The sequence below is a fragment of the Equus caballus genome, chromosome 15, assembly GCF_041296265.1.
Source record: "Equus caballus isolate H_3958 breed thoroughbred chromosome 15, TB-T2T, whole genome shotgun sequence".
In the NCBI taxonomy this organism is placed as follows: domain Eukaryota; kingdom Metazoa; phylum Chordata; class Mammalia; order Perissodactyla; family Equidae; genus Equus; species Equus caballus.
In genome coordinates, this window is record NC_091698.1 from 27,646,828 (window position 1) to 27,674,818 (window position 27,991).

Below are 27,991 nucleotides of genomic sequence, written 5' to 3' on the forward strand. Positions count from 1 at the left end.
CCTGCCTCCGGTGCGTCTTCCCTGCGTCGCTCGGCCGGACGGGAGCGGAGAGCGGCGGCGGTTTGTAGCGTGCGGTGAGGGCGAGCTGAGCTCTCAGGCCCCGGAGCAGCCGCCGCCATGGCGGATGTGACTGCCCGGAGCCTGCAGTACGAGTACAAGGCGGTGCGTGTGGGCTCGGGGAGGAGCCCGGCTCAGGGAGCCCAGCGGGGAGCGGGAGGCTGAGGAAGGGAGTCTGGGTCTGAAGGCCTACAGGAGAACCGCGGCAGCCGAGGGGAAGTCAGATCGCGGCGAAGGGCGGGTACACGAGGTGGGGGTGTATGAATAAGCCCACGGGGGTCTGGCGCGGGCGGGATGGGCTGAGAGCTCTGCCAGCAGTGTTTGTGCCTGTCCGCTCGGCGCTATACCCGCCCACTTCCACATGTCACCCCCAAGGTGCCCAGCACCTTTCCCAGGTATGGGTGGTTGTGGGCAGTGTGAGAAGCAAGGATTGTTCAGCTGATCTGATTGCCCTTTGCTCACGCGCAGTTATACGAAGCTGTTTCTCTTTATTCCCGCCCGTGCTTAGCGCTTAGTTGCTCCGATTCTTCCTTCCTTTATCATCAGCTGGAATCCCTGTGATGTGTGAATTAGCCCTGCTCATGTCAGAGCTTCAGTAATTTTGTGATCTTTTCAGAACTCAAATCTTGTCCTCCAAGCTGACCGCTCTCTCATTGACCGGACCCGCCGGGATGAACCCACAGGAGAGGTGCTATCCCTGGTTGGGAAGCTGGAGGGCACCCGGATGGGAGACAAGGCTCAACGGACCAAACCACAGATGCAGGAGGAAAGAAGAGCGAAGTGAGTACCTGGGAAAATGACTTTTCTTCAGATCAAAGGCTGTCTGCCCTGGAGCATTTGAGCAGTGTTTTTGCTGAAATGCTTCGTGCAGGAGGAGACATCAGTGGCATTAAAACAACTGAGTGAAGGTAAAAACAGAACATTAGAGTTAAAAGGTTCTTTGGCTGTATCAGGGGTACCTGAAGTGGAAAACAAACTTTAGACCTTCGTCCAACGTGTGTTTCTGGTCTCTAGAGAGATCCTAATTTTCTTCATGGTATTTTCAAGACCCTTGCTATTCCTTTGTCTCAGCAACTCGTTTCTTTCTTCCATTACTAATTTCCCACCCCTACTTCTTTCCTCTCCTGTTACCCATTTCCTACTTTTGTTACAAGCTAACATTTAAGCATCTGTAATATGAATGGCAGGTGGTTTTTTTTGTTTTGTTTTTTTACTTTTTGGGGGATTTATTTCAAAACTTAAAAACTTTTGAACTTTATCTCACCGTTATCTTTTGTCTCTGATCATCTGTCTTCCTCCTTTCCCTTGATGAAGTCTCAAAAATTTGTAGGGCCAGGTTTGATTAGTTATATTTGAAATGTGTTAATACATCATTGGTCCTCCACTTTGCAGAGTGTGACTTCTTTTCCAGTTTTGTTATAATTTGTTGGGAATCAGTGGTAGTAGATTGCTTTGGAGCTTCAGTTTCTCTGGCTAGAAGATGCAAATGTGTCTGAGGGGTGAAAAACTAGTCAAAATCCAATTGTATAATGTCATACAAAGTAAAAGGCGATCTTTTTTAAAAAAGTGAGGAGGATGTCTCATTGTAATGTATAGTGCATCTAGGGAGAGAATGCCAGAAGAGTCCCTTTCTGTTACTGCGTTTCCATTAAAAAACATTCCTTCAAGTGACTAAGGCCAATTGGGAATTATTTGCTGAGGTACAGATTCATGAGTATTTTTTGTTATTTTAGAAATTTTTCCTTCTTCTCCCCAAAGCCCTCAGTACATAGTCGTGTATTTTAGTTGTGGGTCCTTCTAGTTGTGCTCAGTGGGATGCCGCCTCAGCATGACTTGATGAATAGTGCCATGTCCACGCCCAGGATCTGAACCAGCAAAACTCCGGGTCGCTGAAGCCGAGTGCGTGAACTTAAGCACCCAGCCACCTGCTGGCCCCACACGTTCATGTTTTTAAATATTACCTGTGTGCCGTGAAGCTGAGGAGAGTAGAGTGGGCTTGATTTAGTCTTGCCTTTGGGACGGAAGGTTCTGCCTGTTCAACATAACACTATGTGTTCATCAGGCGAAGAAAGCGTGATGAGGACCGGCATGACATCAACAAGATGAAGGGCTATACTCTGCTCTCGGAGGGCATTGATGAGATGGTGGGCATCATCTATAAGCCCAAAACTAAAGAGACCCGAGAGACCTATGAGGTGCTGCTCAGTTTCATCCAGGCTGCCCTTGGAGACCAGGTGAGACACCCAGAGGGTGAAGCCATGTTTTTGGAGTGGGAGAGGGTTACTACTCGGGGGCACCAGAAGAACCGTGTGTGGATTTTCCTGTGTAAGCCATAGCAGTTTGTAGAAGTGGCTAATATTTACTGAGCACTTACTTATGTGCGAAAGAACTTTATGTATCTTCTCTCTTTCAACCCTCACATGAGCTCTGTAACTAGGTGCTATTAATATTCATTTTTCCATTTTACAGAAGAGAGATGCGAGGCAAAGAATAGTTAAGTAATTTTCTCAAGTTACAGAGGTAGTATTTGGCAGAGCCAGGATATAAGCCTCGGTAGTCTATATCCGGTGTCTGTACTTTTGACCATTATGCGTGTGTGATTAGATTAAGGACCTTTAAAAGTCTCAGAGGCTCTGGTGAGGGGGGTGCTAGAGAAGGTGAGGACAAAGAATTACCAAAGTTGGCAGGTTAGAGGACTTCGGAGCCTCTGCCACCTGGAGAAATGTGGCCAACTGTTGTGGAAGCTGTGTCCTGTTTCCTTAGACCACCAGCTAGTCTTTTTTAAAACAGATGGGTCTTCCTTCAGTTGTGTGATTCTTGGTGGCATTTTTTATTAACATAAATGAAAATAAAACCTGCTATGCAGGTTGTAAAGAGGTATGGCTCTTCACATCCTGTTGTCACATAAAGCTTGTCAGTGATGTGCTATGTCTCATTGTTCTAAATGTTTGTTGTTGGGTTTTTTTTTTTGCTACCAGCCACGTGATATCCTTTGTGGGGCAGCTGATGAAGTTCTAGCTGTCCTAAAGAATGAAAAGCTTCGGGACAAGGAAAGGAGAAAGGAGATTGACCTGCTGCTGGGTCAGACAGATGATACGAGATACCATGTGCTAGTGAACCTGGGCAAAAAGATCACAGACTACGGTGGAGACAAGGAAATCCAGAATATGGGTAACTGAGCTTTTTATATTCTGATCGTATTAACTGGTTGCTTCTTGACCCCTAAATGTGATCTTCTGGCCTCAGTCATTAAAGCACCTGACCGTGTCAGTCAGTTCCCATAACCTATTTGGTGCTTATTGTGGAGTTATGATTGATGGACTCCAGAATCCCTAGATTACGGCAGGCCTTTCTTACCCTGAGACCCTTTTTTGTATAGAACACGTGGGAGAAAACCTGGGCAGAGCCTAGGGGGCTCAAGTGGTTGAGAAGGCAGAGCAGGGCCTAATCCAGGTTGGCAGGTTGGAGAATGCCTCAGTGGTGGCAGTACAGATGGCTCTCCTGTGGTGATCGCTAAGTGTCTTTGTGTGTCCTTAGACCTTAGATCTGTCTCGAGGAACGTAGGTCAGGCAATTGGGGGAAGCAATTAGTTCCATAGTGCATTGTGACTAACCTTGTTCACTGTCTTTTTTTTCTCACTCCCTTGTTGTTTCAGATGACAATATTGATGAGACATATGGTGTGAATGTACAGTTTGAGTCTGATGAGGAGGTGAGTGATAAAGCAAATGGACCCAGTCTATTGTTTTTTGAGATTGTTAAGGTGAGGGGACCACTTCTAATGTAAAGAAGTTCCCTAGCTTAACCCAGATAAATTTTATGATGTTGTGTGGGTGCCAAACATGGATGTAAATGTTATTTTGCTAAAAAATTGTTACAGTTATCGAGGTTTTATAAAGCAGATTTAAACCTAGAAATACAAAAGTAGAAATAGAAATATAGAAAAAATAATTTAAAATAAACCAAGGGGGTCAGCAAAAAGAAAGACAAAAGATAAGTACAGTGTATACCTGCATTGAGGGTGTATGCCGCCACGTTTTATTGCATTTTAACCGTATTGTGATAATTTCCCACTTTTCGGTACTGTGTTCTATTGCCAGTTTCAGTAGAATACACATTGCCCAAGATCATGGGCGTATTTTGTACATGATTGTTTAAGTAACAGTTGCAGCAGCCACTGAGGTTTGCCATCTAATCAGAATTTCTTGAATATAACTAAATAGGAACTAGTGGGCCGCTTGAAAAAATTTGCAGACTTGCCTTAGAGTTCTCAGTGGGCGAGTTTGGCCCTTGCCAGCCTTGGAATATCATATACTAGGACAGGAAGAAGGGGTAGCACGGGAGAGTCAGAGGAAAGAGCACCAAATGGGGAGCCAAGAGGTCTGAATTTCGGTCCTGTATCTTGCGCACATGATTTTGCTTTAGCTTATCCATCTATCAAATGAGATGATTGAAGTAGGTGACTGCTAAGCCCCCTCCTGCAGCGTGGTTAGTAGGATTTATACTTTTAAGTAGCAACAAACTAAAAGAATGCTTTGCTCATAGTGTTCATTCATTTAACAAATCCTTATTATTAATTGCCTGCTTTCAGCATGACACTGCTGAGTACACAGTACAGGGGGAGCAAGTGTGGGAGTGAAGACAGTGGTGAGCAAGCTGTGTGTATGTCTGCATTTCTAGATCACTGTATGCTTTCCCAGGCAGCCTTCTGTGTAGCTCTTCTCTCCTGTTATCTGATAGCTCTGTTTTTCATTTATTGGTTGTGTGTATATGAGAGAGACTGTGATCCAGTTGGTTGCCATTGTGGTAGCCTAAGGTGAGAAGCAGAATAGAGAAGAAAAGCATGCCAAGTGAACTTCACTATACCAAGTAAACTTAGAGTGGGGAGGTCATTCTGTTAAATGCACTCTGGAATAAGGCCGATCCTGGATCCCAGTAAGCTGTTTCGTTTCACCCCAAAGCCATTGCTCTAACCGTGGAGCTAATTTTAAATGACTCAAAGGGGAGGTTCTGCGGTGATGTCAGGGTCAGCTTCAAATGATGAGTTGGGGTTGGGACTGTTTCCACAGGAAGGTGACGAGGATGTGTATGGGGAGGTTCGCGAAGAGGCGTCTGATGATGACATGGAAGGGGATGAGGCTGTGGTGCGCTGCACCCTCTCGGCTAATGTAAGTACAGTTTGCTCTTGCCCATTGCTGCAAGGCCAGGTTATTTCTGAGGGTAGCACTTCTTTCCCATACCTAGATCCTGTTAAGTGTTGTTTATTGACCTACCTTTTTATAGGGTGAGCCATAGAAAACATTTAGTGCCTTGATTTTCTTAAGCTTTCAGTCAGTCATCCTCCTTCCCAAAGGCATGGATTATGAAATCTTAGTTTGGTGTGCTCCTGAACTCAACATAGCAGAGTTTTTTCCCCCTCTGGAAAGTCCTCAAAAGAGGGAAGGCTATGGGGGCGAATAGAACTTTGTTGCAAGGTGATGAGAAAGCAATTGGGGCGAACAGACAGGTGAGCTAAGTTGCTGGTTGCCTTTGTAGCTTGTAGCCTCAGGTGAACTGATGAGTTCCAAGAAGAAGGATCTGCACCCTCGGGATATTGATGCGTTTTGGCTACAGCGGCAGCTCAGTCGCTTCTATGATGATGCCATTGTGTCGCAGAAGAAGGCAGATGAAGTGTTGGAGATTTTGAAGGTATGGCCAGGATAACGTTGTGTTCAGTGGATCTGAGCAGATGGGACAGCGTATGAAGCAGCTGGTTGCGTTCTTAATTATGGTGTTACCTTCTCTGCAGACGGCCAGTGATGATCGGGAATGTGAGAACCAGCTGGTTCTGCTCCTTGGTTTCAACACTTTCGATTTTATTAAAGTGCTGCGGCAGCACAGGATGATGAGTGAGTATATAGCGGACCCTCCTGTAGTGTATGCACGCGCACGTGTGCTGGAAGTGCTGTTGCTTTCACAACTTCAGCACTTGTGTCATTTATTTTTCTTTCTATCCCAAGGTTGAAGTTTGGTTTTATCTCACCCCCTCCTTCTCACCTTCCCTTTCTTCCTTTTGCTGTTGGCAGTTTTATACTGTACTTTGCTGGCTAGCGCACAGAGTGAACCTGAAAAGGAAAGGATCATGGGAAAGATGGAAGCTGATCCAGAGCTATCGAAGTTCCTCTACCAGCTCCATGAAACTGAGAAGGAGGATCTGATCCGGGTAAGGGCTGGCTTGGTTTATCTGTCTGATTCCTGAACTATAGTGTTTGCTTCATCTGCTTTGCAAAAGAGACATTGGCTAGGGGCTGGCCCCGTGGCCGAGCGGTTAAGTTCGCGTGCTCCGCTGCAGGCGGCCCAGTGTTTCGTTGGTTCGAATCCTGGGCGCGGACATGACACTGCTCATCAAACCACGCTGAGGCAGCGTCCCACATGCCACAACTAGAAGGACCCACAACAAAGAATATACAACTATGTACCGGGGGGCTTTGGGGAGAAAAAGGAAAAAAATAAAAATCTTTAAAAAGAGACATTGGCTAGAAGATTGCAGCATAAAGCTAAATTCCTATTAAAAGAGGAAGTTGAAGAAGTCAAATATTTCTCTAAATTCTTTGAGGTTTCTCAGTGGTATAGATTAGAATCAACACATTCACATTGGTGTGGTTGAGAGACCACTGACCTGCTGCTGTCTTCACCAGCACTGTGGGCCTTTACTGTTTGTTTATACGGTGTGTCATGGTATCTACTGAAAATACAGGCACAGGACACATGTTTGCTGAACACAGAACCCATACTTCTGCCCCTCAGGGATAGCCTTTGATGTTGACTTGCTGAACGACTACTTTTGAAATCCTACACTGCGCACTGTCCCTTTAAAGGTGTTTGCTTGCTTTTTATCATTCTGGTTGTCCCCATAGCAAGTGTCTGAATGTAAGGGGATGTCTTTCTGTTATGAGACTTAGCTAGTCAGCACCCATGAATCCAGCTCAGCTAAGCAGAGACTGAAAAGGACAAAAACTTAGAATGATGATGACTTATTGTTTTTCTTTTTATCTTTCCCTGTTAAAGGAGGAAAGGTCCAGGAGAGAGCGAGTGCGTCAGTCCCGAATGGACACAGATCTGGAAACCATGGATCTGGACCAGGGTGGAGAGGTGGGTATCGGGGTCCTTTCCAAGGCTGTGATGGATGGAAAACTCCTTGGCTCAGCTCGCTCACCTCTTTTGTATGTTTGTTTTTCATACTCCCAGGCACTGGCTCCACGGCAGGTTCTGGACTTGGAGGACCTGGTTTTTACCCAGGGGAGCCACTTCATGGCCAATAAACGCTGTCAGCTTCCTGATGGATCCTTTCGTCGCCAGCGCAAGGGCTATGAAGAGGTGCATGTGCCTGCTCTGAAGCCCAAGCCCTTCGGCTCAGAGGAAGTGAGTAAATTGCTTTTCTCAGTTTTTTGCTTAGTTCACCTCCCTTCCAGTTTGGATTTCAACCCATTGACCAGAATGTGGCCTTGTCTCATAAATAGTTTATTCCAGAAGTAGACACTGCTTCACAGTTTTCCCATTTTGATTTGGAGCCTAGGGGACAATATTGATCTTTTTGCTCTGGCCTTCAGTGGAGAGTTACATAGGGAGGTTGCCAGGAAATGCAATCCTGGAAATCCTGCAAAAACACAGTCTGCTCAAGGTGCTGCCAGTGTGATGTGAATGGCATTTCTTCCTTCTAGCAACTGCTTCCAGTAGAGAAGCTGCCCAAGTACGCCCAGGCTGGATTTGAGGGCTTCAAAACACTGAATCGGATCCAGAGTAAACTCTACCGTGCTGCTCTGGAGACAGATGAGAATCTGCTGCTGTGTGCACCTACCGTAAGCACTGCCCTGCTGCTTTTTTCTTGTAGAATGTGTTGTATGTTTTTGGTGAAAAGATAGCTCATCTCCGCACATGCCCCCCTCCAATTCTTTATTCTTTGATGGAAGAGATTAAATGGTAAGATCAAATTCCCAGGACATGCTCTATTTTCTTTTGGTGATAAGTCCATGGAAGTTGGGCAGTGAGTATATCCAGGTAAACAGACCGTCTCATCCTTGACCTCTGTCGTAGGGTGCTGGTAAGACCAACGTGGCCCTGATGTGTATGCTCCGAGAGATAGGGAAACACATTAACATGGACGGCACGATCAACGTGGATGACTTCAAGATCATCTACATCGCTCCCATGCGGTCTTTGGTGCAGGAGATGGTGGGCAGCTTTGGAAAGGTTAGAGCTTTTCTCCAGAATATATTGGGTGCAGCTGTCAGAGTATTGGGACCAGGCCTGGCACATCACTGCTTTTTGTATTGGAGCATCTCTGGAATGCCTCATATGGTGTTTCTTTTCCACTTCAAAGATGGAACTTGACCCAGGTACAGTGTTCCTAAGTGTAGAAACACTGAGCTGTCTACAGTGAAAGGCTTTAGCAAAGGTTTACTTTATTTCATCCTTTCCATAGCAGTTTTCTGCAGTTGTTGTCATGTGCATTATTGGAGTGTTTATGAAACACTCACATGGATATGGTTGATAAGAGACCTAGAGGTGTTATCCTAGGTCCTGTTATCGACAAGTTTCCATTTCCCTGTCTTGTGTGCAGAGCTCCCAGAGATCCTTTGTCTGCTTCATTTGTCTGAGTGTAAACTTGAGTTTGTTGTAGAAATATCTCAGATGATTGATCTAATTTGCCTGATATCTCCCTGATGGGCTGGTACCTATTTTCAAAACCCTACGCTCAGACTTCCCAGACAGAAAGTGTGGTATCAGGGCCCCCTTCAAGTATTCCTGCCTGACATGCCTTTCTTCCACCCAGCGCCTGGCCACATATGGCATCACTGTTGCAGAACTGACTGGTGACCACCAGCTGTGCAAAGAGGAGATCAGTGCCACTCAGATCATTGTCTGCACCCCGGAGAAGTGGGACATTATTACCCGCAAGGGTGGAGAGCGCACCTACACCCAGCTGGTGCGGCTCATCATTCTGGTGAGCAGGGAGTGCTCGGGAAACGTAGTGGGAATGTGAGCCCCGGCCTCGTCAAGGAGAGTTGGCTGAGTTTCAGCGCTGAACATTTCTTCAGTGCCTTTTCTCTGGTCACTGGCCTTTCTAATGGCAGCTACTGTCAGCATTGCTGTTACTGTTAAATGAGAATCTGGACTTTTCCAGTAGGTGCATAGCGTTTGCCATATTATTCTTTATATCTTTCTTATGTCTGAAATATCTTGAAATAAATATAAACAGGCAAAAGAACTAATTGTGTTTTCCCAGAACATTAAATTAAAGGCCTTTATAAATAAATAGTCTCTTCTCAGAGAGAATGAGTAAAGAGTCAGGATATTGTGTTCCATATACACAGAAGCATCCAGGGAGGAATGACTTCGAGTCTGAGTGTAGTTTCTTTAAGTTGTCTGGGAAAGCAGAAAGGAGACCTCACACACTGATCTTTAGTGTTCTAGAGCAGGGGTTGGCAAGCTGTGGCTGCTGGCTTTTGTTTTATTGGAGCACAGCCATACCTGTTTATGTATTGTTTGCAGCTGCTTTTGTGCTGCGATGACAGAATTGAGTATTTGTAAACAAGATCCGGCTGGCCCACAAGCCTAAAATATTGACTGTCTGGCCCTTTAAGAAAAAGTTTGCTAACCCTTGCTTTAGAGCCTTTCTTCTCAAAATCTTGTTAGAAATGTGGAGTCTATGGAATACCCACTGAAATACAATCTGCATTTTAATAAGATCCCCTGCTGCTACAATTTGAGAAGCACTGCCTTAGGCTATGTGAACTGTCCTTTGATGCCTGACATCTTATTCTTGGTAAGGATAGTTACCCAGAGGTGAAGCTTTATTTGACAGAAATATGCTCTGGTCAGAAGCTTCATTTTTAGTAAAGAAATTTACCTTTGAGTGAAGTTATGAACTCATTTACCTGAAGTATCAGATTTTCTTGCCACAAAGCACTATGTTTCACTGAACTGTAGCAAAGCAGCTCATGGTCAGAGAGCGTTTTTTCCTGGAGTATTTCACGGTGAATATTGTCTCATCCTTTGGGTTTCTCTGGCTTGGGATCCGTTTTCTTGTCTTCTTTATTTGGCATATTAGGTGTGTACCTACAAAATGGGACTACTCTCAGGAAAGGGGGCTACATTCCTCTAGTCATAGAGGTAATTTGCTGCCCTCTCCTTCCTTAGGATGAGATCCATCTTCTCCACGACGACAGAGGTCCTGTCTTAGAAGCTTTGGTGGCCAGGGCCATCCGAAACATTGAGATGACCCAAGAAGATGTCCGACTCATTGGTCTTAGTGCCACTCTCCCCAACTATGAAGATGTGGCCACCTTTCTGCGTGTTGATCCTGCCAAGGGCCTCTTCTACTTTGATAACAGGTATAAAAAAAGACAAGGAGAAGTTTAGCCAGGGTGACCTTCCTGCTGTCCTCCTCCTTTTCCAAGGAGCTCTGTTGGATTGGGTTTTAGAAGGGCCTTTGGGTTTTGACGTGTGAATCCAAAAAGAGGACTGGTTATTTCCTCAGTATTCTGTGCCCAAAAAACCTCATTTGTCTAACTGTTGAACTTCTAGCTTCCGCCCAGTGCCTCTGGAACAGACTTACGTGGGCATCACAGAGAAAAAAGCTATCAAGCGTTTCCAGATCATGAATGAAATAGTCTATGAGAAAATCATGGAACATGCTGGAAAAAATCAGGTCTGTCCATGGTTTCTTGTTATTCTTTAACTCTATTCTTTTGAATTTCTGACTTACTGATCATTAGGCAAGGCTGGCAGAGAGAAAGAGAGAAGACAAAACACAAATCACCAACATCGGGAATGAAATGGGGTATTACCACAGAACCTATAGCCATCGAAAGGATAATAAAGGAATATTATGAACAACTTTACACGTAAATTTGACAGCCTAGAAGAAATGGACCAATTCCACAAAAACCACCAACTACCAAAACTCCGCCTAGGTGAAACAGATAATCTGAACAGTCCTATAACCATTAAAGAAATTGAATTTGTCGTTTAAAAACTAGCAAAAAATAAAATCTTAAAAAAAAAAAAAAAAAAAGGGGCTGGCCCCGTGGCCGAGTGGTTAAGTTTGCGCTCTCCGCTGCAGGCGGCCCAGTGTTTCGTTGGTTCGAATCCTGGGCGCGGACATGGCACTGCTCATCAAACCACGCTGAGGCAGCGTCCCACATGCCACAACTAGAAGGATCCACAACGAAGAATATACAACTATGTACCAGAGGGGCTTTGGGGTGAAAAAGGAAAAAATAAAATCTTAAAAAAAAAAAAAAAAAAAAACTAGCAAAAGAGAAATCCCCAGGCACAGATAATCATGCTCTCTATCTACATTATCAAGGGTCCTTCCATAAGAGATTTGGGTGGCTTACACTAAAAATATAACACAGTAAAAATACAGATGAAAATTAAAAACTAGTGAAAGAGGGCTGGCCCTGTGGCCGAGTGGTTAAGTTCACGCACTCTGCTGCAGGCGGCCCAGTGTTTTGTTGGTTCGAATCCTGGGCGCGGACATGGCACTGCTCATCAAACCACGCTGAGGCAGCGTCCCACATGCCACAACTAGAAGGACCCACAATGAAGAATATGCAACTATGCACCGGGGGGCTTTGGGGAGAAAAAGGAAAAAAATTAAATCTTAAAAAACAAAACAAAACAGGGGCTGGCCCCGTGGCCGAGTGGTTAAGTTCGTGCGCTCTGCTGCAGGCGGCCCAGTGTTTCGTTGGTTCGAATCCTGGGCGCGGACATGGCACTGCTCATCAAACCACGCTGAGGCAGCGTCCCACATACCACAACTAGAAAGACCCACAACGAAGAAGATACAACTATGTACTGGGGGGGCTTTGGAGAGAAAAAGGAAAAAATAAAATCTTAAAAAACAAAACAAAACAAAAAAACTAGTGGAAGAGGGCATTTTACTAGAAAGTATGATAGTATTTTTTAATTGAACACTGAGTTTAGCCATGTTAACCAAGACAAAAGCTAAGGAAAAGTAACAGGTTATGTGTTTATTTTTCTCTGATACAGCATATGAGGGGCCAGCCCTGTGGCCTAGTTAAAGTTTGGTGTGCTCTGCTTTGGTGGCCCAGGTTCAGTCCCCAGCGTGGATGTACACCACTCTTCAGTGGCTATGCTGTGGTGGCAATCCACATACAAAATAGAGGAAGATTGGCATGGGTGTTAGGTCAGGGCGAATCTTCCTCAAACAAAAAGAGAAAGATGGGAAGCAGGTGTTAGCTCAGGGCAAATCTTTCTCAGCAAAAAAAAAAAAAACCAAAACGCATATGAGTTTAGATGAAGAGACAAATCTTTCATTGCAACTAGATACTTGGAAGACTTTATTTCCTACAAAATGGTGCTAGTCTCATACTGAGAGTTATTTCCTAAGTCCTTTTATAAAGGCCAGTGCCCGTTATTTCATGTAAAATTTTTGCTGTTATTTTGAAGACACATTCTTCAGGTGGCTTAGCATCTTGTCAGGTGCCTAGACACAAGTTCTTTTTTCTTTTTTTTTTAAAGATTTTATTTTTTCCTTTTTCTCCCCAAAGCCCCCAGCTACATAGTTGTATGTTTTTAGTTGTGGGTTCTTCTAGTTGTAGCATGTGGAACGCCGCCTCAGTATGGCTTAACGAGTGGTGCCATGTCCACGCCCAGGATCCGAAGCAGCGAAACCCTGGACTGCCGAAGTGGAGCATGTGAACTTAACCACTTGGCCATGGGGCCAGCCCCATAGACACAAATTCTTAATTGAGATTCCTGAATTTGCATCCATATTAAACTTGCTATTAAAGATAGGGTGGTAAGAGTGAGTTGAGTTTTCCAGTTACAGGACTCTATCATTGTACTCGGTAAATTCATTCACTTAGGGTCTTGCTGGCCTTGTTCAGGCTTCTGAACCAGTACACATTCCTGCCATTGCTCCTCTTTAAGACCTTGGCTTTTGGCCTTACAGTGGTACAGCCTCTGCTTCCTGCTGCTGGTGCCCCGGGGCTGTTGGAGCAGCTGTTGGGACTGTGGCAAAGTGTGGTTTCTACTTAGGTGCTGGTGTTTGTCCACTCCCGGAAGGAGACTGGGAAGACGGCCAGGGCCATCCGGGACATGTGCCTAGAGAAGGATACTCTGGGTCTGTTTCTGAGAGAGGGCTCAGCCTCCACAGAAGTCCTTCGGACAGAAGCTGAGCAGTGCAAGGTGAGGAAAGACAGATCCTGTTCTCTCATTCCTACCTGGTAACTGGCTCCATTGGAGGTTGTCCAGACACTCTAGGACTGCATCATGGTGCTGTGGTTTCACACAGGTTAAAGTTGATTGTCTGGATGTGGTTATGTGGAATAAGGAAGGGGTCGGGTGTCACGTGAAAAGATTTACTTAGTCTCTGGGAGAGTTCCCACAGGAAGCCTCAGCTCATCACCTGTTCTTTTTCTGTTCCACAGAATCTGGAACTGAAGGATCTTCTGCCCTATGGCTTTGCTATTCATCATGCAGGCATGACCAGAGTTGACCGGACACTCGTAGAGGATCTTTTTGCCGATAAACACATTCAGGTGAGGGTCCTCCAAGTGCAGACTTCAGAAGACACGAAATGTCAAAGGTTGTGCTATATCTTTGCACCTGGTACTTTATTGTTTCTGGCTCAAGTAAGCCAGGTCAGAGTGGTGGTAGGTACAGTAAATATAACTTCGTGCCACCTCTCCCAACTCTCCACATGCCGCATGAGGGCAGATGAGTGAGTTTAGGAAAGTGTCTGAGAAGCATGGCGAAGCAAGCACGTTGGTCACTCCAGATATTGCCAAACAAGGCCTCACAGGGTTGGGACTTTGTTCATTCCCTGTCTCAGGGTTGCCTGTATTTTTAATTGTCTAGTAACCTTAAGTTGGTTAATATAGGTCTGCAGTTCTGCCTCTTAGGTGTCTCTAGAGCCTTGAAATGTTAATTCTTGAATAGATGGGGAACCTAAGGACTCCTCCTTTATTCCACGGTTAGGTTGACAAGTGTGGGACCCACCTCAGTCCTTTTGAAGCTCTGAGGCGAGTTGCTTAGAGAAATTGGGGATATTAACCCTCTGGTAGTAACATCCATTTTCCTTATTACCTTCCCTTGCTTCTGCAGGTTTTAGTTTCCACAGCAACTCTGGCTTGGGGTGTGAATCTCCCTGCACATACAGTCATCATCAAGGGCACCCAGGTGTACAGTCCAGAGAAGGGGCGCTGGACAGAATTGGGGGCACTGGACATTCTGCAGGTACAGAGCCTTTGAGTTTATCCTCCTTGGGAAAAAGTATCCTGTGTATAAAATGCAAGGGTGCAAAAAAGCTGGCAGATGGAAAGCAAGGTTCTGTAAAGTGGAAGCCCAGAATCAAACCCAGAACCTCTGTGGCCATAGGCCTCTTGGTTTGCTGTCTCTGACCTAGATGCTGGGACGTGCTGGAAGACCCCAGTATGATACCAAGGGCGAAGGCATACTCATCACGTCTCACGGGGAGCTGCAGTACTATCTGTCCCTCCTCAATCAGCAGCTTCCTATCGAGAGCCAGATGGTGTCAAAGCTGCCTGACATGCTCAATGCGGAAATCGTGCTGGGGAACGTCCAGAATGCAAAGGTAGGGAAGGGCTCTGCTCTTGGCGCTTCTTGCCTTCTCCAGAGAGGCCAAAGTACCAGGAGTGGGATGGTCTCTGTTGTGGTGCAGTGGGCCACCAGCATCCAGGGTCCTCCAGCCCTGCACCCGACATCTTCAGTGTAAGCAGTTTCTCATAAGCTTCTTAGATCTATGGCTGACAGTTCCCCTTGTTACCAAGATCTTAGAAAGGACTCTGTCTTTTTAAAAATGAAATATTATAAATATTCAGAAGACAATACAATATACATCCTTATGTTGGGAATTAATTTCTAAGTGATCCATGGGAACTTTTCATTTGGACATCAGTTCTGTATGCTAAGACCTAAGCTGTGTCTTGTAGGATGCAGTGAACTGGCTGGGCTATGCCTACCTGTATATCCGAATGCTCCGATCCCCAACCCTCTATGGCATCTCTCATGATGACCTCAAGGGAGATCCCCTCCTGGACCAGCGCCGACTGGATCTGGTTCATACTGCTGCCTTGATGCTGGATAAGAACAATCTGGTCAAGTATGACAAGAAGACAGGCAACTTCCAGGTGAGCGGGCTGAGGGATTGAGGCGAAGTTCTCAGCAAAAGTTGTAGCCCCAGGAGACAATTTTTCAAGTTGCTGTCTTGATTTGAGTACTGCCTGGCTAATCGCCCATTGCTTGCAAGAGTAGAAAAACAAATGGGATTGGAATGTGCCCTTTGAACCTAGGAACTTGTAAAATGGTATAATAAAACCTGACAATGCCTCCTTTCCATAACTTGAGTTAAGGTGGCTAATTCAGTTATCTTTTCTGTGCGGGCATCAGTTCACTGTTGGTCAATTTATTGTACCATCTTTCCTCATGTACTTGGGCCAGGCACTTGTATTGCTGAGTTCATCCAGTGGGCATCTATTGTCCACAGTGAGAGGTTGCAGCTTGTTAATGATTGGCATTGGATTGAGTGCTACATCTTTGTAGGTGACAGAACTGGGCCGTATAGCTAGCCACTACTACATCACCAATGATACAGTACAAACCTACAACCAGCTGCTCAAGCCCACGCTGAGTGAGATTGAGCTTTTCAGAGTCTTCTCACTGTCCTCAGAGTTCAAGAACATCACCGTGAGAGAGGTAAGTCCACACAGCGTATTGGGACAGTGAGTTGGAACTCATCACCAAGTCTCTGGATGGATTCTCTCCCTGGCTCCCTGGCTTTTCCTTGATCTGTTAACCTCTTGTGGCAGGAGGAGAAGCTGGAGCTGCAGAAGTTGCTGGAGAGGGTGCCCATCCCTGTGAAGGAGAGCATTGAGGAACCCAGTGCAAAGGTGAGTGCACCTCCTCTCTGCTTGGAATAAGGACCAGGTAGTTTTCATAACCTTTTAGAAGATGAATCTCGAATTTGAGTTTATACTTTAACCTGAGCAGTTCTCCTAGTTTTTGCGTCCTTCTCATATGTTGTTTTTGTATGGAATAACAATTGTTTAATGTCTGTAAATCAAGAGCTATGGAAGATCTTACCCAGGATTTATGCCCAGAGCAGAGATATGGTTCACTTTCTTGGACTGCTCAATGGTTAGCCTACTTCTGGCTGACTTTGTTTTTTTCCAGATCAATGTGCTTCTCCAAGCCTTCATCTCACAGCTGAAATTGGAGGGCTTTGCACTGATGGCCGACATGGTATATGTTACACAGGTGAGGGCAGGGTTGTGCTGCTGGGAGAAGGGGGCCTACACCGTTCCAATCCTTGTGTGCTGTGTGTGTCTTGGAGAAGGCAGGCCTGATGCTAGTGGCGGAGAAGGAATGCTGAGTTTTGCCCAAGTTGGCTTATCAGTTGATGCATGTATGGTGTAGGCACTTGTTTTACTGATCTTGAGCGTGTGGAGAAGGTAAGGCCTTGAGAGAGAGCGCTGGGGAGGCTCCACAGGGAGATCCGCAAGACACAGTGTCTGCTTCCCTACAGAGAGTGACTTCCTATTATGGCTGTGTGGCTCAAATAAATCCAGAAATGGCGAAAGGATGTAGTAACTATTCTTTGTCTTTATCTCTGAGGGTACACATCCTCACTCTTGTGAGAACCCTAAATGCTAAATGAGCCAAAAGCTTTAAAATCATGCAGTGAGCGTTAGGTTAAAATGTGCAGTGTACTCGAGCTGCACTTTTCTATTATGCGTTAAGCAAATGTCGACACTATAGAGCGGGGAGAAAGTAGTTACAGTGGGACTTTGTTTTTTTGAGTTGGTGCGGCTGATTGCATCGGAGCGTGAGGTAGGTGAAGCATGTATAGAGTGGCTTCGTTAGGTCTGGAGATAGTGGGGACTTAACAGCGGGCATGCTCCATCTTTCCCCAGTCGGCGGGCCGGTTAATGCGTGCCATCTTTGAAATTGTCCTGAACCGAGGTTGGGCACAGCTTACAGACAAGACCCTGAACCTCTGCAAGATGATCGACAAACGCATGTAAGGGTGCATTGAGCTGGAGGCTGATCGCCATGAGTTGGGTTCCCAGGCTGAGAGTGTAGAGGGAAAGCCTTAGAGTGCATGTTATTTCTGGTCCTGGAAAATGAAATGTAACCTGTACCTCAGTGAAAGTTGAGAAGAAGGAAGGTCCCTTGGGGTGGAGCCGGGGAGTGACGGGAGGGTGGTGGCGAGTGTTGGCTCTCACGTCTCACTGCTGGTACAGTTTCGAAAGTCTTTAATGACTGAGTCTTGTGTGGTCACGGCTAATCTGTTGGAAGCCATAAAGAGGGCAGTTTGTTACAGGCCCTGTACAAGGGACTAGTTTTGTTTCCTTCCTGGATAGGTGGCAGTCCATGTGTCCTCTGCGCCAGTTCCGGAAACTCCCTGAGGAAGTAGTGAAGAAGATTGAGAAGAAAAACTTCCCCTTTGAGCGTCTATATGACTTGAATCATAACGAGATAGGTGTGTGGGACGCTATCATTCTTCGTGTCCTTACAGCTCAGCTGCCTTTCTGAGCCTTTACACTTTCCCCTTCCTGGGCCCTGGGCCCTAATAGCTTGTGTTCATTTCTCGTGTCCCACTGAAGTACTAGGCCAGCTCTTGGTCTTGAGACTTTGAATCCTCTGGGCTTCCCTGAGAGTGAAGGGAAGAACCTGCCCCACTGGAGTCGAATCGGCCGGTTTCCTCTGGTGGCCCTCAGAGCCCAGTTTGCAGATCTGTTAGGCAGGCTGGGCTGCAGCCCCTTGTCCTCTCTTGTGTCCTCATAGGGGAGCTTATCCGCATGCCGAAGATGGGGAAGACCATCCACAAATATGTCCACTTGTTTCCCAAGTTGGAGTTGTCAGTGCACCTGCAGCCCATCACACGCTCCACCCTGAAAGTGGAGCTGACCATCACACCAGATTTCCAGTGGGATGAAAAAGTAAGCTTTTGCGGAGGGCCTGGGTTCAGAGTGATCTCGGTGAGCGCTGGATTGGAGGTGCTAAATTCACTCTCTGGCTCACATTCCTTTTATTTGTGCTTGTGTTGGCAGGTCCATGGTTCGTCAGAGGCATTCTGGATTCTGGTGGAGGATGTGGACAGCGAGGTGATACTGCACCATGAGTATTTTCTACTCAAGGCCAAGTATGCCCAGGACGAGCACCTCATTACGTTCTTCGTGCCTGTCTTTGAACCGCTGCCTCCTCAGTACTTCATCCGTGTGGTGTCTGACCGCTGGCTCTGTGAGTGTGTCTCCTCTGCATGGTCCCCTGGGAACAGGTCCTCCCAGTGCAATTATAAGAATGTCTTGCACTTTGTACTGGGCCAGACTTTGTTGGGGAGTGATACGTACGCTGCCTTGGGGTTTCCAGTGTGCACGGAGGGGCTCTGGAGGTTTGTTAGGTAAAGAGAAGACTGCTCACTATGCTCCCATTTCTCTTCTCACAGCTTGTGAGACCCAGCTGCCTGTCTCTTTCCGGCATCTGATCCTACCAGAGAAGTACCCCCCTCCAACCGAGCTTCTGGACCTGCAGCCCTTGCCCGTGTCGGCCCTGAGAAACAGTGCCTTTGAGAGCCTTTACCAAGATAAATTTCCCTTCTTCAATCCCATCCAGACCCAAGGTAGGTGTTTCCATTCCCATGTGGTCGGTTCCTGTGGAGGCCTTTTAAGGTCACCTAGAGGTAGATACGTTCTGTGGCAGGAAGGGAAGTAGGGTTGCTCAGGTGCTTGACAGGCATGGGAGCTCCTTGAGCCCAACTGTTGGAGCACACTGGGGCATTTTCCTTTCTTGGATGTCCTCGGTTACTGTTAGATTTGCCTTGCTTCTTCTCATGTCCCCCTGGGGAGGGTCAGTAGAGCAAGGTCTTATCACAGCGCACTGTCCTTCTCAGGCTCAGGAGGCCGGTTGCCTGCCCCTGATGCTCAAGCGTTGAACCGGAGTGTGCGGCGTTGACTGAGGCCTCCTCCCCCTCATCATTTTAAATGACTGCACATTCACAGAGCACACCCTGTTCTCTGTGTGCTTTTCGCTGAGGACATCCTGGATGTTTTCTCTTTTATTCCTCCTGCCAATCCGATGAGGGATTTACTACTTAAAATACTACTATTAGCGTCGTATTTTATGGATGAGGAAACTGAGGCGTAGAGAGGCATCCCAGTTGAAGCAGCTAATAAATAGAACTTGGACTTTATCCTAGTCTTGATGCCAGGGCTTAGGTTTTCACTTTCTGTCTATATTAGACTTTTCCCAAGAAACATAAGAGAGTGTTGGAGGGGCAGAGGAAGGTCGCCATTTCCCCTTTGTTCTGCATCCTGGTCTCTGAGAAGACCGGCAGAGAAGCAAAGAAGGCTTGGTCTCTTTTGCTTCTGTTGTCATCCCACAGATCCCCATGGGACCTGAACTCTTGATCTTGATTTCTTCCCCTCTTCCCTTTGTGTGGGAGGGAGAAAATGAGGAGGGGGAGATGTAGCAGGCCCAGCTGCAGTTGGAGGCCCTCATGCCATCACCCCTTGGTTGTTGGCACTCCATGGCTGACTGGCTGAGTTTCTCAGGTTGTCCTCTGTTCTGATGAGCGGTTTGAGTCTCTTCTCTCCTCGATATTCATGCTGCTTCTCTGTCTGTTTTCAGTGTTTAATACTGTGTACAACAGTGATGACAACGTGTTTGTGGGGGCCCCCACGGGCAGCGGGAAGACCATCTGTGCAGAGTTTGCCATCCTGAGGATGCTGCTGCAGAACTCGGAGGGGCGCTGTGTCTACATCACCCCCATGGAGGCTCTGGCAGAGCAGGTGTGTGATGTGGTGGTGTGTCACATGTGAATTTTCCTAGAAGCAGTTTTTATCTGTGAGTCCAGAACAAGGTTTTCTATGCGGTGAAATTTGCCGGGTCAACTGGGGCAAGACTGTTTGCTTTCCCTTGGTAGTTTCCTGAGTTTGTGTAGTAAAGAAAAGCACTCCCATCACTTAAAGGTTGGTGTGGGATTGTCAAGTAGCTTGAGATCTACAGATCAATAGGTCTCTTTGTTTGGATTCTCAGGTTTTTCTCATGATAAATGATGCCTGGCATAGCCTGATATTTTTCTGCCCTCCGTCTCCCTGCCTGCCAGGTTTACATGGACTGGTATGAGAAGTTCCAGGATAGGCTGAACAAGAAAGTGGTGCTCCTGACGGGGGAGACCAGCACGGACCTGAAGCTTCTGGGCAAAGGCAATATCATCATCAGCACCCCTGAGAAGTGGGACATCCTTTCCCGGCGGTGGAAGCAGCGCAAGAATGTCCAGAACATCAACCTCTTTGTGGTGGATGAGGTCCACCTTATCGGGGGCGAGAATGGGGTATGGCTTGATCTTGTGCACAGAAGAGGGTCTGTGACTGGCCAGGTGACCTGGCTTTGGGCTTTATGTTTGGGTCTGAGGCCAGAGATTAGGGGCTTCCTCCAAGAGGATTCTGGTTTTCCCTAATTCCCAAAGGCTGATGTGAGACTTGTGTGTAGTGCTCTGGGAAAATAGCATTGCTTCGTGGAGATTGGCTGCTATGGAGGAGGTGGAGCCAAAGACAGGAGAGCCCCCAGTTAGAAGGAAGAATTAGGAGATCATTCGAGCCTGTTGGGCCTATACATGAAGGGTAACTCAGGGCAGAGGATGGGGCACGTGGGCCTGTAGTTATTCCCTCCTCTGTCTTTCCAAGCCTGTCTTAGAAGTGATCTGCTCCCGTATGCGCTACATCTCCTCCCAGATTGAGCGACCCATTCGCATTGTGGCACTTAGCTCCTCGCTCTCAAATGCTAAGGATGTAGCCCACTGGCTTGGGTGCAGTGCCACCTCCACTTTCAACTTCCACCCTAACGTGCGTCCCGTACCCTTGGAGCTGCACATCCAGGTAGGACCCATTCCTCAGTCCTGTGTGGCCTCCTATGCACAGTACCAGGTCTTGTAACCTGTGTCTCTCTTCTTCCTCTGTCTTCAGGGCTTCAACATTAGCCATACACAGACTCGCCTGCTGTCCATGGCCAAGCCGGTATACCATGCTATCACCAAGCACTCTCCTAAGAAGCCTGTCATTGTTTTTGTTCCATCTCGCAAGCAGACCCGCCTCACTGCGATTGACATCCTCACCACATGTGCAGCAGACATCCAGCGGCAGAGGTGGGGTGGGGTGGGGCCTGGCTTCTGGGGGTGGATGTGAGGGGGAGTTAGCTCAAGTGAGGTTGGCCCACCCTGAATGGTGTTCTGTTTCTGAGGGTGGGGGTTGGCCCCCATCTGGCTAGGGACTGGGCAACTGCAGTTTGAGGGGTATTTGCCAGGGACTGGAACTGCTCTGAGCTGAATCAGTGCTTGTGCCACCCAGGTTCTTGCACTGCACCGAGAAGGATCTGATCCCATACCTGGAGAAACTAAGTGACAGCACACTCAAGGAAACACTGTTGAATGGGGTGGGCTACCTGCATGAGGGGCTCAGCCCCATGGAGCGACGCCTAGTGGAACAGCTCTTCAGCTCAGGTAAAAAGTAACTTGTGGCACAGCGTGAGATTATATCCAAGGATATCACAGCTGCTATGTCTTAAACTTTAGGGTGTTGGTGGTATTTCTCTATAGCACAGTAGTCATTTTGAAAATACTTTTCTGATTATTTTATCTTTTGTCTCATTTGAATCTTCCCAATGACTTTGTGATATAGGTGGGACAAATATCACTACTTCTTAGGTGAGAAAACAGGCAGGCACATAAAAGGTTGTATTATTTCAGAACCTGGTTTTCTAGACCAGGACCTTTGGCCACTAGGACCTGGTTTTCCATGTTGTTAGACTTTAGAGATGAGTAGAAATGGTAGAACCGTGAGCCTCCCTTGGGTGGTCGTGTTGACCCGTGGCATTTCACGTGGAGTATTATCATTTTGACACTGCTTGGTGGTGCTACAATGGAGATGCTCCCGCCAGAATTACTTACTGTCACTCTTTGACCCTTGAATCTGTTGGGTTTGGGGCACACTCAGAGAGAGCTCGATTTTCCTGCCATGTACTGAGCCAGCCCATGGCTGACTTGGCGTTAGCACTTTCCAGTCAGCAAGGCTGGTCTGTCAGGCAGGTGTCTAACCTTAGCTTTCCCTGGGTTTGGCATTCTGTTCCAGCATTACCTCGCTTCCTCTAGGATAGTCCCCCAAGCAGGGCAACAGTGGCATGGAGCCACCTCTTACATTTCCACATCAGTCCTCTTAGTCACATTAGACCTTGTTCCTAGTAAGCTTTGCTCTGAGTTCTGAAATGTAGCACAAGATAAGCCCCTGCCTGCCCAGGAGACAGAAAATCCTGCCTCACCCAGGGAGCCCTGCACTCAGTCGTCTTCTCCCCTCTGCTTCTCAGGGGCTATCCAAGTGGTAGTAGCTTCTCGGAGTCTCTGCTGGGGCATGAATGTGGCCGCCCACCTGGTGATCATCATGGATACTCAGTACTACAATGGCAAAATCCACGCGTGAGTCTAGCTGTGCTCTGCCTTAACGGGAACCTCCCTCCTAAAATGAACATATTGTCTGAAAATCCAGAAATTAGCTACTATGAAGAAAAGGTGTCAGGGAAGTAAACAGCTAGCTGAGATTCCACCACAGCCAGGTATTCGAGAGAGTTTTTAGTCTCAGGACCTGGGCTCACACCTGCTTTTATAGTCGTCCTCCCATATTTCAGCAAGTTGGAGAAGCAGGAAGTTTGAGCCCGAGGGAACCTTAGAGGTTACATGGTCAACCTGTTTATTTTACAGACTGGAGAAGTGACTTGGTCCAGGTCACATACCTTTGTGGTGACACGAAGTAGAAGGTTCGGTTTTTCTAGAAAAAGCTAGAATAATTTAACTCTTAAAAATAATTGTTTTTCCAAAATGCAGATTATTTTCAAATGAGTTTTTATATTATGGGCTTATTTTTAATGTCTGAACCTGCTTCTAGGTTTGGATTTAAGTTAGGTGACTTGCTAACTCATGAAATATGCAGTTGTTAAGGTTAGGCAGCTTGACTTAGATATTTGATCCTTTAATCGGGGGTGATTTTGCTTTTGGCATTAGGTGGGTTTATAGCTTTGGTTCAAGGACCCAGAGCAACAAAGTGACGACTCTTACACTTGAAAATGACAGTGATGAATAGATAAGCAAGTGAAACTAGTGCCTAAGCACAGGTGCTCATAAACACAGAGTTTTGCTGCGATTCGCCCATATCTCCCAATATTTGCATTTTATCCGTGGACGTTTAGGGAGTGCGGTCTCCGTGCTGACGCACCTTTGCCTCCTTTCCCCTCTCTCACCAGGTATGTGGATTACCCCATCTATGACGTGCTGCAGATGGTGGGGCATGCCAACCGCCCTTTGCAGGATGATGAGGGGCGCTGCGTTATCATGTGTCAGGGCTCCAAAAAGGTCAGTCCTGGCTTCTTGCACCACCTAGAGATCCTGGGTCTCCGAACAGATCTCACTTTTTTTTTTTTTAAGGATTGGCACCTGGGCTATCAACTATTGCCAATCTTTTTTTTTGTTTTTTCTTCTTTATCTCCCCCAACCCACCCTGTACACAGTTGTATATCTTAGTTTCAGGTCCTTCTAGTTGTGGGATGTGGGACACCGCCTCAACGTGGCCTGACAAGCAGTGCCATGTTCGCGCCCAGGATCTGAACCCTGGGCCGCTGCAGCGGAGCGGGCGAACTTAACCACTTGGCCACAGAGCCAGCCCCAGATCTCACTTTTGATAGATGTCTTCAGTTACTTTTTTGTGTTCTTTCTGTCAACTTCTGCCTCTCTTATTTTCCACATTGCTTTTGTAATAAGCCTCTCAGCCACATGGGATTTTGTATTGCTTCTCTGTTGACTCTATGCCTTGAGCTCCTCGCCTTCTGGCTGGTTCTGTCTTTCCTCATGCACTGCTCTGCCTGTGGGACGCGGTGTACCCTGATCCCACTTTAAAAATGACAGTGATGCCAGTGGGAACAAGATACACACCCAACATTCCAGGTCCAGACTACCTCACCTTGTCTCTGCACCTGGTTTCTTCTATTTGTGTGTTAGCTGTCACACAAGGGCCATCCCCTTTTAATTTGCCCTTGACCCTTATTTGTGATTATGTTGTCATGAACTTTATTACTGTCTCCCCTCCCCTAATCCATAGGATTTCTTCAAAAAGTTCCTATATGAGCCCTTGCCAGTAGAGTCTCATCTGGACCACTGTATGCATGACCACTTCAATGCTGAGATTGTCACCAAGACCATTGAGAATAAGCAGGACGCTGTGGACTACCTCACCTGGACCTTTCTGTACCGCCGCATGACACAGAACCCCAATTATTACAACCTGCAGGGTCAGTGGACTTTGGAGTACACACTATCCTTTTGTGGTTTTCACAGCCCTTGCTGGTCATCTCCCTGTGACTCCCCACTTACCTCTCACCTTCACAGGCATCTCCCATCGTCACCTGTCTGACCACCTGTCAGAGCTCGTGGAGCAGACCCTGAGTGACCTGGAGCAGTCCAAGTGCATCAGCATTGAGGATGAGATGGATGTGGCACCTCTGAACCTGGGCATGATTGCTGCCTATTATTATATCAACTATACCACCATTGGTAAGGGGCTGGCAGGGGCTAGGTTTGTGTCTGTGGGGAGCCTAAGCTAAAGGAATCTTACAGGGGTCTGCGGCCCACAGGGATGAGAGATGATGGGGATTCCAGAGCCCCCATGTTTGTGAGAGGGACATATTGCAGGGTGGAGCTAGGGTAGCCCAGGCAGTCTCCTCCCTGCTTCTTTCCTGCCTGCTTTTGACTCCTCCTAAATCTCCTTCTCGTTTTTTGTCAGAGCTCTTCAGCATGTCCCTGAATGCCAAGACCAAGGTGCGTGGGCTTATCGAGATCATCTCCAATGCAGCAGAGTATGAGAACATTCCCATCCGGCACCATGAAGACAACCTCTTGCGGCAGGTGCGGACGTCTGGGCTTCAGGAGAACATCCTTGGAGTTCAAATGTGGCCTGTGCCAAGAGCACGTGGTATCCCTGTCACCACAGGACAACCCCAATCCCCTCCCAACACCTCCATACCTCCCTCACCTCCACACACATCTCTACCCCCACCACCCACACCTCTCTGCATTTTGAAGGGTTGTTAGCCTTGGACAGGTGGTGCTGTTAGCCTGAGAGCTCATCTTAGGCAGGGTCACCTGTTAGTCACCAGCTGTTTTTCTTCCACTCTGCAGTTGGCTCAGAAGGTGCCCCACAAGCTGAATAACCCTAAGTTCAACGATCCGCACGTCAAGACCAACCTGCTTCTGCAGGCTCACCTGTCCCGCATGCAGCTGAGTGCTGAGCTGCAGTCAGATACAGAGGAAATCCTTAGCAAGGTATGGTGTGGGTGTGGGTATGGGGTGGAGGGGCCAGTGGTGGCCTATGAAGTAGTTCCAACCCTGCCTGTTTTTGCACTCCTGTCCCTGTGCAGGCAATCCGGCTCATCCAGGCCTGCGTAGATGTCCTCTCCAGCAATGGGTGGCTCAGTCCTGCTCTGGCAGCTATGGAACTGGCCCAGATGGTCACCCAAGCCATGTGGTCCAAGGACTCCTACCTGAAACAGCTGCCACACTTCACCTCAGAGCATATCAAACGTTGCACAGACAAGGTGAGCTGGGTCTGGACCTAGAGTGTTGAGTGGCTGAGCCTGAGAGCCGAGTGTCCTAGATTGGGGATGGCTTGTGGGAGGTGAGTCACAGTAAGGGAAACTTCTGGTTCCTCTGAAGGTGGAGGTGCTGTTGAGATACTGAGATGCTAGCGAGCTTGATGATTGTGGGCTGTGTTCTTTCTGGAGCCTTGTCTTCTAGGGAGGAAGTAAAAGTAGCAGCTGTTTGGAGCCAGTTTCATTTCCTATTAGTATGTGTTTTCTTCTGACCTCTGAATACCCATTGCAGGGAGTGGAGAGTGTTTTCGACATCATGGAGATGGAGGACGAAGAACGAAATGCATTGCTTCAGTTGTCTGACAGCCAGATTGCGGATGTGGCCCGCTTCTGTAACCGCTACCCTAATATCGAGCTGTCTTACGAAGTGGTGGATAAGGACAGCATCCGCAGGTGAGCCGGAGAGGGGTCCCTTCTGGGTACAGCATGCTGGTGTGATTTGTGACCCCACTGCCACATCACTAATGTGCTGCCCTGCTTTTCTCCCCCACAGTGGTGGGCCAGTTGTGGTGCTGGTGCAGCTAGAGCGAGAGGAGGAAGTCACAGGCCCCGTGATTGCACCTCTCTTTCCACAGGTATGTCCTGCTAGCTGCCTTTACTTGTTGTTTACTTGAGGCCCTGTTCATTGGCTAGAGTTGGGGTACAGGGGCACATTGTCTTCCTCTACTTCATATGTGGGATGCCACCACAGTGTGGCTGATGAGTGGTATAGGTCTGCACCCAGGATGTGAACCCGCAAACCCAGGAAGACTGGCATGGATGTTAGCTCAGGGCTGATCTTCCTCACACACACACAAAACCATCCAGTTGATGGGTGAAAACATCAGTTCAGTTGTGCAGTATGTCTGTAACTGTGACTGTTTAGGATGCATTTCTCTGTAACCCTAAGTGGCCCCAGGACAGTTGGGCTTTTCTAGTTGGTGTTTCTTCTCTCTTGTTTCTCACTGTCACTTACTCTGCTTCCAGTTGCTTGGTTCTTTACCACCAGAAAGAAAATCTGATACGTGGGAGAATAATTGAAGGTTGAAAGCAGAAATTACATACACTATAATGTTTAATTTTACAAACTAGTTGTTTAATAGGCTCTGAGGAAAGAGCACTTTAAACTGGAATACTTGGGCTTTCTGAGAGTGGAGTGGCCAGTAGAGAGGAGTTCTTGATAGAGGCAAGGCCTACTTTGGATATTCTCTCCTGGCCTGTTAACATGTTTTTCTCATCTGGCATATATGCCTTTTACTTAAAAGGGTCTCTGAGGAATCCAACACTGCCAGGCCCCAAAGACTAGATCTCTAATAGTGAAAGCTTAGATTCAGTGGCAGGTACTAAATAGGAGAAGGTACTCTGGGATAAGGAGATGAACCAGAACCAACAAATGAGTTCATCTACCTACTTAAAAACTGAGTTCATCTGAGACACCATCGACAGTTGAAAATCTCAGTTATATCAAGTTGCATTTCAGGAAGAAATTTTAGAAACCCTTCTATCTGGTTTTTGTTTTCCTACTTTTATGACCATTCTCATGGTCTCATTTGGCCATCAAGTTTTACATGCTGAAATTCTTGGCTTTTGGTCACTGCAGAAACGTGAAGAGGGCTGGTGGGTGGTGATTGGAGATGCCAAGTCCAATAGCCTCATCTCCATCAAGAGGCTGACCCTGCAGCAGAAGGCCAAGGTGAGTGTGTCCACTGGCCCCAGCATTTGTTCTGAGACGGGGGCAGAGTGAGAACTCTTGCCCTTGTGTCTGTGCTCACCCTGACTTCTGCCTGCTTTTTCTAGGTGAAGCTTGACTTTGTGGCCCCAGCCACTGGCGCCCACAACTACACTCTGTACTTCATGAGTGATGCTTACATGGGATGTGACCAGGAATACAAATTCAGCGTGGATGTGAAAGAAGCTGAGACAGACAGTGACTCGGATTGAGTCCAGAGGATTTACTCTCATGTAGAGGAGTTGAACCTGAATTAGGAAGATGCACAGGTCTGCGGGATCTCAGTTGTGAAAGACCAGGTCTGTTGGTGTGAGGTCTGGCTGGTCAGTGCAGGTGCTGTCCCACCCCACCTCCACTACTTTTCCCTCTTGTTACCTTGCCATCCAAACTTTGGATCTTGTGTCTGCAGGTGTCATGTAGTTGTCAAGCATAAACTGTCCATAGCATTTTTAGGCATGTCGTTTGTAGTTCCTTTTGTCAGACGTTCTAATAAAATAACTTGGAGAAACCA

The 27,991-nt window shown here is 47.1% G+C and overlaps 1 protein-coding gene across 1 annotated transcript; it reads left to right on the plus strand.

Annotated features, from left to right (window-relative positions):
* Window positions 1-27,991, plus strand: SNRNP200 (small nuclear ribonucleoprotein U5 subunit 200). The gene is made up of 45 exons (NM_001308369.2): window positions 1-162; window positions 674-837; window positions 2,120-2,291; window positions 3,036-3,228; window positions 3,713-3,768; window positions 5,126-5,224; window positions 5,592-5,744; window positions 5,845-5,944; window positions 6,122-6,258; window positions 7,104-7,187; window positions 7,284-7,457; window positions 7,757-7,894; window positions 8,130-8,285; window positions 8,869-9,039; window positions 10,236-10,429; window positions 10,623-10,746; window positions 13,104-13,253; window positions 13,496-13,606; window positions 14,172-14,303; window positions 14,473-14,661; window positions 15,020-15,217; window positions 15,630-15,782; window positions 15,896-15,976; window positions 16,260-16,343; window positions 17,000-17,106; window positions 17,450-17,568; window positions 17,874-18,028; window positions 18,140-18,329; window positions 18,535-18,708; window positions 19,716-19,876; window positions 20,194-20,421; window positions 20,774-20,965; window positions 21,053-21,231; window positions 21,434-21,585; window positions 22,446-22,554; window positions 23,376-23,484; window positions 24,227-24,416; window positions 24,514-24,678; window positions 24,908-25,029; window positions 25,303-25,446; window positions 25,542-25,718; window positions 26,005-26,165; window positions 26,266-26,347; window positions 27,352-27,444; window positions 27,549-27,991. The coding sequence occupies exons 1-45, from the start codon at window positions 118-120 to the stop codon at window positions 27,690-27,692; spliced, it is 6,411 nt and encodes a 2,136-aa protein (NP_001295298.1). The 5' UTR covers window positions 1-117; the 3' UTR covers window positions 27,693-27,991.

What these genes read in the sequence shown, in the direction of transcription:
- SNRNP200 (NM_001308369.2), top strand. Translation starts at nt 118, where the DNA reads ATGGCGGATGTGACTGCCCGGAGCCTGCAGTACGAGTACAAGGCG. An exon ending in TGCTGCTGTGTGCACCTACC is followed by an intron (nt 7,895 to 8,129) that starts GTAAGCACTGCC and finishes CCTCTGTCGTAG; the next exon opens with GGTGCTGGTAAGACCAACGT. An exon ending in AAGATGATCGACAAACGCAT is followed by an intron (nt 17,107 to 17,449) that starts GTAAGGGTGCAT and finishes CTTCCTGGATAG; the next exon opens with GTGGCAGTCCATGTGTCCTC.